Source organism: Lepidochelys kempii, chromosome 5, assembly GCF_965140265.1.
Source record: "Lepidochelys kempii isolate rLepKem1 chromosome 5, rLepKem1.hap2, whole genome shotgun sequence".
NCBI classification, from domain to species: Eukaryota; Metazoa; Chordata; order Testudines; family Cheloniidae; genus Lepidochelys; species Lepidochelys kempii.
This window is the reverse complement of record NC_133260.1, coordinates 23972190-23986753: the sequence shown is the minus strand read 5'-3', so window position 1 is coordinate 23986753 and position 14564 is coordinate 23972190. Positions and strand designations below refer to the sequence as shown.

Sequence of the window (14564 nt, the reverse complement as noted above, 5' to 3'; positions counted from 1 at the left end):
AAATTGCAACAAGAGCGATTTAGGTTGGACATTAGGAAAAACTTCTTAACTGTCAGGGTAGTTAAGCACTGGAATAAATTGCCAAAGGAGATTGTGGAATCTCTGTTATTGGAGATTTTTAAGAGCAGGTTAGACAAACACCTGTCAGGGATGGTCTATAATACTTTGTCCTTCCTTGAGTGCAGGGGACGGGACTAGATCTCTGCAGGTCCCTTTCAGTCCTACATGTCTATGATTCTATGATATACGTCCACAAGGAAAACTTACTGTTGCCTGCGTCAGTGCATGTTCAGTACATCTTGTGGGTCTCAAACAAAGCATCCATTTATCAAATGACAGGATTGATTAAAGACCCCATTTATGTTTTGAAAAAAGACAAAAAAAAATGGTACAAATGTGCCTTTGTAATGTACTTTGGGCATTGTCGCAGCCAGATCCTTGCATCTTTTACAACCCTCCCAATTTGAAAGTAAAGGTGGTGGTTTTTTTTTTTAAACTTTACACACACCAGGGGGCAGATCCGGAGGTGGTGTAAACTGACAGTATGCACCAGCAGAGGACTTGCCCCTAAGTGCTTCTGACTTTGACATTTGGGGACTGATTCTGCACCCATTGACGCTAGGGGGAGGAGGAGGATCAGGGCCTTAATTCATCCATTAGAATGAGTGGCAAGAATTAGATATCACACCTGGCATATATTCACTGGACATATAGGGCTAGATTTTAAGAAAAGTGCATATGGGATTGTGTTCACAAAAATTATTTGTGTACACATCCATAGTTATGCAGCAGTTACACTAATGTGCATGCAAATATAGTTATACAACTGTTTGGTCATCTGCATGTGTAATTACCACAATTAGGCATACAGTTTCTTGCATATCTTTGAGGGTACAACTGCACTTTGTTGAAAAATCTGAACCATAGTTCTTCTGATATATTGTCTTGAAAGGAATTGAAAGGCTGTATTTCCAAAAATGGGCTGGTTTTGTGCCTCAACAACTTCCATACACAAAGAAATAATAGAATATCTATATAGTAAGAGTCTGTTTTTTAAAGGAATTTAGGTAACTAAAGATTCAGATAGATGCCTATTGGGATTTTCAAAAGCAGCGAGGTGCCTAACTCTCATTGATTTCAATGGGAGTTAGGCACTTGTTAGCATTTTCAAAAGGGTGTTAGCAGGTTAGGTGCCTATCTGCATCTTCAGAAGCCTAACTTTGGAAATCCTGGACTTAAATCCCACTTGTTCATGAAAATTGAATGCAAATTTCCTTTGTATGTGAACATTATGTCATTTGTGTGCAAAAGCAATATTGTGCAAAAACTGCATGTGCAACAGGGGCTGGTTTGAGGCCCTTTTGAATAATCAGCCCTGAAACCCAGTGGGTTCATAGGTGTAATGTTAAAAATATTAGACTCAGTTTCTAAAATTTCATTTTGGAGGTTTATGGGAGGAAGTGGGTTTAGTGCCTTACTTTGATGTATGAATAATATAAAGAAACTCTTGATAAGGGGCTTAAGGTGGGCATATATGGAAAACCATGGCTGATGCACAAGCAATTTAGTATACCTCTTAGATATCATTTAAATCTCTTTTCCAGTTTTCCTTAAGATCCTTAGGGCTGGATCCAGTGTTAATTACACAGATAGTACTTCCAGTGACATCATAAACACACTAATCTATCTCATGTAGATGTTGTGAGGGGTTAATTAGATAGTATATGGCTTCAGTAAGAGTTTTGACTGCATAAAGAGCCAGATCCATTGTGCAGATCCCACAGAAAGTGGCCCCCACGACTGGTATAAGAAAGTAATTTGGCTCTGATCAATGCAAAAAGAGTAATCTGGTATTGTTCCCATGCCACTATACAAAAATGTCCTAATGGTTTAGTTCACAAATTGTCAAAGAAGAAAATGTTTGCGTCTGCGTGCTTTGAGAATGCCTGTTAACTTTTACACAGAATTCTTGGGCTAGGGCAAAATGCTTCAAGGCAAATGACTTTAATCTTTTACCAGGGTTTCACATTCTGTCACTTCTCATTTCTCAACAGAAACCCAGTTGTCCCCTATAGGCATTCTTTGAAAGAGAAGTCCTATTATCTTGTTATTGAGGGAGGATTTCTTACTCTGTTCCTCTCCTTTCATGCAGAAAGAAATACAGAATAACTATTGAGAGACGAAGTCAACAGGAAGAGTGTAATGTGGGCAAGCATCGGCAGTTACGTGAAGACTCCATTAGATCTCATTTTTCTGCCGCATAAAGAAGAAAAAAAATCCCATTCTTCCTGAAAAAAACTTTAGGGAAATGGACAAAACCAAAGACATCAGTGTAAAAGAAGAGGCTCTTGAAGAACTCATTCTTTAAGCAGTAGAGTCATTTTGTCTTAATTTCTTTCAGAAACTCAGGAATGATTTACTAATCATATTATGCCACATGGCCTTTCATCTCGTGAAAAAAAAAAAAAAGAGTTTCACATTGTAGGACGTTCTTAGTGTTTTGAGAGGGTATTTTCTAAGACATTTATTGAGGGACGCAGTTTTGCGCTTAGGGCTGGGTTATGCTTCTTCCTGACCCCTTCTTTTTAACTCCTAGTGCCTCCTTTCTTAGCTGCATCACAAGCAAGGATATCAAAATGTGGTTTCAATGCTGCTTTGCCATTAAAATAAAAATGTCTTCATTTTGGGCTTCCTGCATTATTGAAACCAATGGGCCACTTTGCCATGGACCTCAGTGGGTGCAGGATTAGACCCTTAGAGTTTAATCTCAGGAGTTGGCACTTGAGATATAAATAACTATTGAGAAAGTAAAGAGGGTGGAAACACTCAAGTCATTCTTTCATTGCACGTACAGTATCAAAATCAAGACAGGGAATACAGAGACTGCATCTCTTCTCACTTATACTAGGTGTAAGTCAAGAGTAGCTCCATTGTAGTCAGTGGAGTTTCACTGGTATTAGACATAAGCAAGGGGAGAATCAGAACCCTAGAGTGGACTGGCTTTTTCTTCAGCCTGACATCTGCTTTTATATTATAACAAAATATCCCAGAAGAGTCATCATCCTTCTCTCTCTCTCCACCATCACCACCTCTTAGAAAGGCTAGTGCAGTACCTAAAGGGCCGGCTTCTGCTCCCATTGAAGTCAATGGCAGAAGTCCCCCTGATTTCAGTGAGAGGAGGGTACGATCCAGACTCTGTAAATATTAATGATAGGGGAGTGTTTGTACAGTAACGGTAATTCAAAAGAGGTTTTTTTAAAATAAAAATGACATTCCATGCTAGCATTTTATTTTTCGGTATTTTTATCTTGTATTTTTCTATTAGAAAATGTCTATTTTTGCTTTGGTGAGATTAAAAGTCAAGGTGAGAAGGTTTGAAGAAATATTTTTACAAGAGTGAATAATGTGCACAGGAAGTCACTGATGTAAATAAAAGTTATTTTGGTTTATGAATATTAACCAGATTTTTCTTCCTCCCTCTTCCCCAGGCATGTGCAGAATGCAAATAATTAATTAGCTAAAGTAAAATGCAATTGATTAATTAGTTGTAAAATTGCCAAAAATTATTCAGATTTCAAATTTAGGGCCTAATCCTGCAGACACTTAACTTTACACACATTCAGGTCAATGAGACTGACTACTTACATGGGTAAAATAAAGCGGCTGCAGGATTGGGGCTTTAAGATGCTGCTGTGGAGCTTGATCCAGATCCTGTTGCCACTGATCTCTCTGGTAATTATCTCATTAATTAATGGACTTCAGTTGGCGCAGGAGTGGCTCTGTGGTGAATTAGCTGTTAAAAGCAGGTTATTTTATACTGTATATAGAAAAGTTCTTAACACTTTCTAGTCAGGAAATGTAGGTATTATTGAGAGGTGCCTGATTTGGAGAATAACAGCTCGAAGAGTATTGCCAGAGAGAGAGAAAAATTACTGAGTTTGTGAATCCTTTGGTTTATCCTGGCAATTTTTCATATTAAGAAAACTAGTCCCCAAGACAGTGGTCCCCAAACTGTGGGGCATGCCCCCCCCCAGGGAGGGGGTGTGAAGGAACATCTGGGGGTGGCACAGCAGGGCCCAGGCCAGCTCCTACCAGGGGGCAGGGAGGGAGCTCCATCCAGCTCCACTCCAGCCCCAGCTCCTGGCAACAGCTGACGCCCCAGCTCCGCTCTTGGCCCCGGCCGTAGCTTTGCTCCTGCCCCCATTCTCAGCCGCTGGACCCCGCTCCTGGCCCCAGCTGCGGCCCCCAGCCCGGCCGCAGCTCCGCTCCTGGGGCGGGCTCAGACACATTCTATTACTGGTAACAGGGAGGGCGCGAGAGGAAAATTTTGGGGACCACTGCTCTAAGGGCCAGATTCTGCCATCATTTACACTAGTGTAAATCCAGAGAAAGTGCACCGAAATAGCTTACAGTAAACTGAGAGCAGAGTTTGGCCCTATTTGTTTTATTACAGCTTTCTGGTTTTTTCAGTGAGTGGACAGATTTTGCTGGTGTGTTTCATCATACTACTTTTTTCTAAAACATGTTGTATCTGGGCATACGGTTTACTGTCTGCATTTGTGAAGTTCTGTCTGATTTCTCAGGCATCGAGGCAGGGGCCCATTCTTGGAGCTGCTCCAGAGCAGATCAAAGCAGCTGAAAACTGGGTGGATTTGAGACCTTAAAGATTCCCTCTCACTGGGTAGCACAGAGTAAGGATAGAGGCTCTAACATCATCCATTTCCCAGTCCAGGTCTGCAGCGTGTGTGTCTGCTGAAAAAGTGATGTGGCCAATGCACCACTACAGCCCAGTGAATTTTGGCCACTAGAGTGGCCCCCCTCAAGCCATGAACTACTGCGTCTGGCATAGGTTAGAGCAGAATTCACATTGCTGTAGAGCTGGCTGAAAAAAGTTGATCAATTTTTTGGAAAATTTCTAAAATATTTTCAAAATCTGTTTCAACTAAAACGTTAGGGAAAAATTTTACTGGTTTCAAAATCATTTTGATTTATTTTTCACTTTGGGAAATATTCAAATTTGTTTTTTTTTTCCTCCTTTTCTCTCTTTTTCTGTTTTGCTACTGAAAAAAGGGAAAGAAAAAGGAGGGAAGGAAAAAAGCAAAAAATAAAAACCAAAATGTTTTTGTTGTAAACCAAGGACATTTTAAAATACAGTTTTTCACAAAACAAAAATTTTGTTTGCTGTGACTTACACGGGAGGCTGGTCTGGCCCCCCGAGCTTCCCTACAGATCAGGAACACAAAGGTGGGCTCAAGTTGCGTTTGTCCTCATCACCTGGTCCTGTGCCAAGCACAGTTAAATCAAAATAGAGGATCTGGGATAATGAACAGGACAATTTTTGATCACATGAGCTTGTTTCAGCTAAATGGAATTGAGGAGAAAAGGGGCATTAGAGAGTCACTGTGAGGCTGAAAAAAAATGATGCGGCCCTGGATTATCGGCATGCTTTTAATCATAACCCTCGATAGCATTGCCCAGGAAGTCTCACCAGCTGGGGCTCCTGTGGAGACAGGCCACAGCTTAAAGCACCACAACGCACTTCATTCACTTCCAGAGGAGGCACCATAACGTGGGGAGCATAGCAGACTGCTGTTGGAGGAATGCATGGAGCCTGTTTAGCTATTCTTTAAAATCTCTGTCCTGTGTTAGTAATAACACCTTAGATTATTAAAATTGAACAGTTTTTTAACATGAATTTACTTTTTACCATTGGCGTTTGTTTACTTTTTACATGTTCCTTAATTAGGACAAGAAATACAGACTAGTCAGTCTCCCTCTCTGATTCTCCTGTAGTAGCTCAGTGCTTAGGCTTCTAATACTGCAGGGGAATGTTTAAGTTCAGACAAAACACACTGATTTTCAAAGAAGTTTTTAAAGAATTCTTTGGCTCTAAGGGGCTATAAAAGTAAATAAAATGTATTGTAAAATGTGGGTTTCACAGAAGCTTGTTTAACCAAAACCTATGTTTGTGGCTATCCATATTTCACACACATTTACATAACAAATCAACATATAAAGGTCACAAATGAGCCCAACACTTTGGCACACAAACTACAAAGTTAAACACATCCGTAAGTGTTAAAGTGATATAGTTAATAGAGGACTCGTACATAATTTTTTTTTTTTTTGGTAGTAGTTGATGTTGGGGAAAGCTCTGTCTTCAGATATATGCCTAACACCCATTGGCTGTCTGAATATCTGCAAGCAGAGTTTATGAGTACAGGAGCTTTTGTTTAAATGACACATTTCGCATGAGAAAGTTGAAGTATTTGCACTGTGCACATCTCTGTTCATAGAAATATTAGGCAGAAAGGAGTTTAAATGGTGTGTGGTCTTATTTTCAGACATCTTCGAATACAGAATGAGAATGATCCTGTAGACCACATGCAGAACAAATTTCTGTTGAAGTCAATAGAAATGTTGCCAGTGAAAGCGGACCACCTGAAGGGGTTAACAAGTAGTGCAATGGGCTATGATGGTGTTCTCTCCTCTTGGGAATCACAAGAAACATATGCACTTCTTTTTGGCCTTAATTCAGTCTTAAATCTAGCATGTATGTAAAATGGAGACCATCCCTTTATATTTTACCCATCTGGGTTAAAGGGGAGGCTTTGGTGTTTTACAAGGATATTGCTGGCTTCTCATCAGGAAAATAATACTGCCATGACTTGGAGACTTTCTTGGATTAGTGCTTAATTATGAAATAACTGCGTAGATTTTTTTTTTTAATCTAGAATTGCTTCTTCCAGAATGCACATTTCAAAATGCCTCTGACTGGCGTACACCACATTTAGACCCTACAAAAATGACTTAAAAGGTGCTAGACTAGAGTTCATTCAAAATTTCTCATTAACCACTAATGTTAATATTCTGCATCCATGGCAAAATACTCTGAAGAATATGACACTGTTAAAGTTTATATGTTAAGCTACAGCACATCAGATATCTTTCATGGATTCATTAGGTGCTGAAACATCAGAAGGTTAAAAATCCTGACTCTCTGTAAACTGTTGCTTGGTGTTTCTGTTGTGTGAATGTTCCTACCAGACACTTGAGCAAGCAGAAGAAATGTACCTAATAGGGGATTTTAAAATCTTGTTTTAATTGTTAATTTCTTAATCTAAGCTGATATGCACAAGGAATAACTTCACAATTCTCACACCAAAGTCTGTGACCACGGGTTTTACAAATATTAGGCCAGAGCATCAGCTGACATTTATTGGCACAGCTACATTGACTTCAGTAGAGTTGCACGGATATATACCAGCTGAGGATCTGGTTCATTTCTTTGACACTTTATCCCCTATGAACCACATGCTCGGGTGTTTCTCCTTATAGTGTAGGAGGCACCATTAAAAAAGCGAATGTAACAGTTACCACACAGTGGTATACAAGATCATTAAAGCTTTTCTTTGTATTTAGTACATATCTGGGGCAACTGTGGGGTTATGACTGGCAAGTGTTGACTGTTTAATGGCTTTTATTGTAGCAAAGAATTTAAGGGGTGGAAAGGTCTTTTGGGAATAGAGAATGAATACTTGCGCAGTTGAGTTGAGGGAGAAAGGAGAGAGAAACTCAGGGACTGATTGTACGCCCTTTAATGTGCTACTGACTTTAACGAGAGCAGGATCAAGCTCTTGCTTTCTGCACAGGATGCGGTCTATATTATTTTATACTTAAGCTCAGAGGACCAGCCTAAGGCCTATTCACCAATTAAATCCCATTTAAGGCTTAAATTGAATTTAAGTGGCACATAGGACTCAGACTGATCCTCTTCCCAGTGATGAATTTTCACCTCTAAAACGAAGTGCTTACTTAATAAGGGTGTTTGTTTATTGAGCATGTCTAAAAATATAGGGAGCCCCATGCATTGGGGCAGAAAGCTGAGAGGAAGGTGATGGGATGGATTTGCTTTGTTCCTTGTGCCTAGTATGTAATTATGACGAAACCAAGAGGACTCAGGATAGAGACTGTGGAAGTTAACTTTGTCCCCTTTTTTGGGGTGATACTATTCATTATCAATGTAAAAATACTGGACAACACAGAAATGTTGTATCAGTCTAGTAGAAAATGAATGAAAAGCTGCACAGTATATTGTACTGATGTAAGTAGAACTATATGCATATAATGTGATTTTATTTATTGTTGTTTTGGGGTAAAGAATGTGTATTCATGACTGTGGATATAACCTCTGTTTTATTTGTGTAATGTATTTCTTTCTTTTACAAGTTGGTCATCTAAAATGTCTACATTCATCAGTGCCCACTGATTTTAATTGTGTACATTTTCTTGTAAACATGTCAAGGAGGCAAGAATGTCACATATCCAGATTATAACAAAATGTTCCCATTAAAGAAATAGAAATCTGATAGTGTACATTTTCCTGCTCTGTTCTCATCACCTGTTGATTTTATTGTTGGTCTCTAATGTGTGGAGCCATCAGAGTACAGTGTGTTAATAATAAAACAATTCTTCTGGTTTTGCTTTTAACACATCTAATGAAACCCTGATTTTAATAATGACTAGGGCTTATCAAAGGTGAAGTATTAAATAAATCCAATAATTGATTACACTGGCCATCATTTTAATTGTTTCAGAAGAAAGATACCACAATTGTTTCAAAATCAAAAAAAGGCTTTGATTAATAAAATAAATTTAAAATGTTTGATACATTTTCTTGGCTTCTCCAATGAGATATAAAATAGAGACATGCTTATTTAAATCAACTGGCTATTAAACCTCTATGTGCAAATTCTTGCAGTCAGGCAAAACTTGCATTGAAGAATTTTTCCCAAGAATGGACTGCAGGATAGTATCAAATCTCTTACATTAGCGACTGTATCACTCTGACCCATTTCTGGGATTTTAAAATACAGTCATCAGGACATCCTGTCACTCCTGGTCTACAGCCTTCTTATAAATATACATTTGTATGTTGCATCAATGTTAGGGTGCAATCCAAATTTGAGGCCAGTTCTTGAAACCATACCAAACTTTGATAACTTAAAACAACTTGAAAACAAATATGAGGAGTCAATATCTAATGCATGTTCACATCAAAATAAAAGACCTTGATAATTCGCAGGAGAGAAGGTTTAGATATGTAACAGCCAACAGAGTTACCAAGGCCATGACCAGGGCGGGGCGAGCAGGGCAGCCACCCAGGGTGCAAAGCTGCGGGCGTGGAAAAATGAGGAAAAAGCAGTAGGGAGTGCAAATAGGCTTGCTCTCTCCAGGCAGTACAATGACTAGCTGTGACTCTGAGCATAATCATAGAAGTGCAAGTCTACAGGCAAACAAGAAAAGGGTAAATGAAAGCAAAAAATATAGGCCTAACGAGGTCCAACAACTGAACACTTTGCACTATGTAGTGTCTTTTATCCATGGAGAGCACTAATATTACTTCTTTCAGCACACCTGTGACGTTGATACTTATTATTAAATCAATTTATAGAGATGAGTAAATCCTAAGAAACAGAAAGTGTAGCGCTGGGAAAGTTGCTTAACCTATATATTCCACCCACCCACATGCCCACCTTTTTTTTTTAAAAAAAAAATGCACATTTTTTCCAGATTTTGTGTTTTGATCCCGTTCAAGTCTGACATTTGTCATAAAAATCCCCAGGGGCTGCATAGCAATTTTTGAGGCTGTTTTCTAAGAAAAAACTATCCCAGGAGAAAAATGGGAATGCATTGTTCCCCTGTTCTGGTAAATCTCTTCAAGTGAATTCCTGCTCACCTCAGTCTATGATGTGCCATTTTCTAGTTATTAGCCTAATTCCCCCAATCTTATCCCTAATTCCCCCAATCCTATCAACTTCAGGGGGCTGCCAAGTGGTTCACTCTTGCCATACTTACCAAGATCCCGGGGCTCACTATACCCTTTTCACTGGGCCTGGTGCTGTGATGATGATAACATTTAAAGATACTTTGGGGCTTTTCTACAATTCATGTCCCAGACTGTACTAGGGGTAGTGAAAAGGCAGCAGCCTTCCCCCTTCCCAGAAGGGTGTTAACCTCACAGGAAGGGAATAAGTGAGAAGTCCGGCATGTCTTTTCTAAGTCTTTTCTGACTCTTCCACCCCACACTTTGAGGTGCGGTGCATAAGAAAGGGTTTACAAAGCAATCAGATCAGCAGGCCTCACTGAAGGATGTAGGTTTGGGATCATTTTGAGGGATGGTGTTTTGGGTGTAATACTACTTTAAACAAGTCTGTTTACATTTCTATTTATAATTGCTCGGACAATCCTAACCAACTGATGTATATATCCAAATCTTACTGAAGGTTTTCATAGCCATCATGTAGCTAAGCTATACATGTTCCGTGCTAAATGGGATGGCATCTTGTGAAAACTGAACCGGAAGGGGAGTGTCATGGAGCAGTGGAGTGGGATAGTAGGACAGCCGCTCAGCAAAACAAGCAGCGCTATCAGCTAGATACTGTACACACATTGAAAGACGGTCCCACTCTCAAGATGCGTAAAGTCTGAAATTGTCAACAAGAAATGCAAAAAATCAAGTTGCTTTTACACGGTTCTATACTGGAGCTCTTTGAAGAGCTAGTAATGACATTTTATGGTTATATACTGGAGAGTCAGGGATTCAAAACTGGCCAGTACCCAACCACCTGGACACAAAAAACATGAGGAGCAGGGCCTATTGCAGGGAGATGGGCAGCATGGGGAGAGTGGAAACTAGGCCTGGCTGTGAGACTCCCACAAGATTTAGAGAATTCAGATAAGCAGATGCATTTTTGGATGCTTAGCTGGACTGAAATAAGCCTCGGAACCCTTTGAGTTTCACCCAACACCAGTTATAAATAGGAACAATGGAATCATGACATTGAACAGAGGAAAATGTAGACTGGTATCAGGAAAAATTGCAGAACAGTAGAATCTACTAATCGCCCGAAGTTGGTGTGTAGAATTTTTGTTGCTTCAGGTATTTAAAGCAAAAGCCTTTGAGAGTACGCAGCAGGGAAAAATCCTGCAGCAGCAGGTGGGAAGGCAAGATGATCTGATTGGTTATCATTACAGCTCTGATTCCCCGTTATTTATGGGCCAGGATACATTCAGAGAAAAGCTCCAAATTAATGCTGGAGTTGAAGGCAGCCTGGATTCTGACAGACAGAGTGATCTGGGGGAAGCAGACCGGAAAAGGGAGACAGAGGGAAGAAAGGGGTCTAATTTAATGAAAGCAAGCCACACGCCGTTTAAAAATTTCCATTTCCATTTGGGAAGGGAGTTGAGGTTCAAGCTTAGGAGGATTGGTTCACAAATCTCAGCCCAGAAACCTATCATTCCTTAAATATTTATACGGGTGTGCCACTAGGCAATAGCAAATATCTTAAAGGCCTCATTAACAATTCCGTCTTGTCAGATCCTGGAGATTAAAGGCATTAGGAGCTATTGACATTTCCAGGGCTCAATGTGCTGCTATATGTTCTCATCACCTGGGCCATGATTGGCCTGAAAATTCCTTCCCCTGTCCCAAACTGCAACTGGACCAACAATTTCACCAGCACCAGCTAACATTTGAGTTTCCCTCTTCTAAAGTTTCCCTTTCTGGGCCAAGGAAAATAAAGGATAAATAACATTTACCAACCTTGAAAGTCTATGTGTGAGCAAGAGGAAGACCTGGATTTCCATCACACTCTCTTGTTATTATTCATCACTCATTTTCACCTTCAGATCATTCTCTATTTTTTCCTCTCCTCCTCTGTGGTCCTCCCATGGTTCTCTCCATCCCCTGTCCCTCCCCCCACCCCCTTCCTACTAATTTTCCTCAGCTCTTTCTCTTTCTTCAAGGTATTTCTGATTTTCAAAAGGGTCAATCTGGGTGCTGTAGAACCCAGAAAGATGTCCTCACAGTACCTGCAACCAAAGACAACCAAAACACAGGCTCTAATGGACTCTTCTCTGTTTGGATTCACTGGAGTGGGAGTCAGGAAACCTGGATTCTGTTCATGGCTCTGTCACTGACATGCTGCATGTTTCTCTCCACCTCTGTGTTCCTCCTCCCTCTCTGTCTGTCTTGTCTACTGTGGTTGCAAGTTATTTGGGGGTAGATGATGTCTTACACTATATCTTTCTACAATGTGGCTTCAGGATACTGCTGCAATATAAATAACTACAAATTGTCTTCAATCCTTTTCGATGATGGAGTATCTTAGCTTTACTCTGGATGGATGGGACCTTGAGAGGACATCTAGTCCATCGCCTCCCTCCCTCCCCCCCAGACTGAGGCAGGATCAAGGAAAGCTAGACCACCCTGCAGGTGTTTGTCCAATCTATTTTTTAAAACCTCCTATGATGGGGATTCCATAACCTCCCTTGGAAACCTATTCCAGAGCTTAACTATCCTTACAGTTAGAAAGTTTTCCCTTATATCCAAACAAATCGCCTTTGCTGCACATTAAGCCCATTTGTTCTTGTCCTACCTTTAGCAGACATGGAGAACAATTGATCACTGTCCTCTTTATAACAGCCCTTAACCTATTTGAAAACTTATTAGGTCCCCACTCAACCTTGTTTTCTCAAAACTAAATATGCCCAGTTTGTCCTCCTATGTCAGGTTTTCTAAACCTTTTATCAATTTTGTTGCTATCATCTGGACTTTCCAATTTGTTCACATCTTTCTTAATGTGTGGCACCTAAAACCGGACACAGTACTCCAGCTAAGGTCTCCCCAGTGCCGAGTAGAGTGGAACAGTTACCTCCCATGTCTTGCATGCAACACTTCCATTAACACACCCCAGAATGATATTAGCCTTTTTTGCAACCGCATCACATTGTTGACTCATATTCAATCTGTGATCCGCTATAACGTCTTATGATATGGATTATTTTCATGTACTCTTACTAGGAAGGTAAAATAAACCTCATTTGGGTATTCTGAACCTTTTTTTCCAGACATTGCTGCCTTCTCTCTGAACTGTCCCTTCGACCCGTGAGGAAAAATGAAACTCTACACTGCAATTTTGCAACCTTCAGACATGCCCAGGCCCACCCATTTACAACTTGACCTTAAATAAAATTTATTGTCAATCATATGCTGTTATGAGTTCATGTCCAGCTAGAACATATTGTGCCTAACTTAGCAACCTTACACTATCAACAAGACAGTAGAGGGAGGAGGCAAAGACATGCCTTCACATTCCTCATGACATCTGTGCAATTCTTCTTATTACCATATGGCTGTAAAATGTGAAATCATATGCTGTATGTTTCTTTTATTATCTTTAGAACTGCACCTCTATGCACAACCAACAAGGAAAGGTTCATGGCAGACAAAAACTGTAAAAGTGTGGTAAAGGTTCCCTCTTTGTAAATGTAAAATGGGATGCACAAAACATTAACTAACCCACCCATCACTGCAGTGACAATGAACAGCACCACCTCTCAGATAATGTTACAACATTCTCACTGAATGGCAGCTAAATTTTCCTTACAGAGTAAGTTCTTTGACTGAAACTCAGTGTAATTAGATATGTCCCGTGATAGTTCAGGTATTTGACAAAGCCCTTTCTTTTTCTATTCTTGATTTAAATATTCAGGTTGAGTCACTCTAAGTGATGGAAGTGGGGCAACACACACTATTTCCACACATCGAAGTACCCTTGGTGATCTGAAATATTTTCAGATACTTTGGTGGAGATTTTGAACAGTGCTGAGCTAAAGTTTGTGCACTTTTTACATGTACATTGGATGGGTCTGCTTCTGGTTGCTCAATTTGACACACCTAAAAAGTACCTGATTTTCAAAAAGGGCTGTGCACCCACGCTCTGAAAAGCGGGTTCCTCAAGTGCCTCAGAGTCAGGCATCCAAAAGTCACTATTCACTTTTGAAGAACTTGATCTTTGTCTCCTCTCTCTCTCTGGTAGTTTCATTAACTCAGACTATTTCCACAAAAGTGACATAGTGAGAGGCATGAACCATAGTAAAGTAGCTGTGTGTAAAACTTAAAAAAAAGAAAGGTTTCAGAGTAGCAGCCATGTTAGTCTGTATCCGCAAAAAGAAAAGGAGGACTTGTGGCACCTTAGGGACTAACAAATTTATTTGAGCATAAGCTTTCGTGAGCTACAGCTCTGTAAAACAAATAAATTTGTTAGTCTCTAAAGTGCCACAAGTCCTCCTTTTTAAAAAAAAGAAAAGAAAAGCAGAAAATGATTTTTAACTCAAGTAAATAGTAACATATAAACCTCATACTCTCCTTTGTTAATAAGCTAACAGTGACTAATTTATTCTCCCGACCCTGTTGTTGCATTGATATTGTTATCTACTGACTTCCAAAAGCCCATTAACCCTTTTGTGGACATCACAAATGCAACATGATTATCTGTCTTGAACTCACATTCAGAAAGAGCTCCTAACGCAATGCTCTGTCAGAACATCATGTCTCAGCTCTGCGGCTAGAGTGGGTGGAATGCTACACATGCAAAATCTTTAATTTTTACAGTGACTCTGGGGCTCTAGTTTTCACACCTTGTTCAGCCTTACTCCTTCTAGCAAACCTTACTGGATGGAATCAGGCTTGCTGATAAGGAGTAACTTCCCAGAAGGAT

General features: G+C 40.0%; 1 protein-coding gene and 1 long non-coding RNA gene across 4 annotated transcripts in view; one reads left to right on the top strand and one right to left on the bottom strand.

The window, feature by feature from the left end:
* Positions 1-8568, top strand: part of NPR3 (natriuretic peptide receptor 3) — a 59566-nt gene extending 50998 nt beyond the window's left edge. For all 3 annotated transcript variants that reach the window (XM_073343684.1, XM_073343685.1, XM_073343683.1), the window contains one exon: positions 2153-8568. In XM_073343684.1, the coding sequence (XP_073199785.1) occupies positions 2153-2264 (112 nt within the window). In that variant the 3' untranslated portion in view covers positions 2265-8568. The remainder of the gene's footprint in view (positions 1-2152) is intronic.
* LOC140911185 (uncharacterized) overlaps positions 1-14564 on the bottom strand; it is a 466388-nt gene that overhangs the window by 91834 nt on the left and 359990 nt on the right. The window lies entirely within an intron of this gene.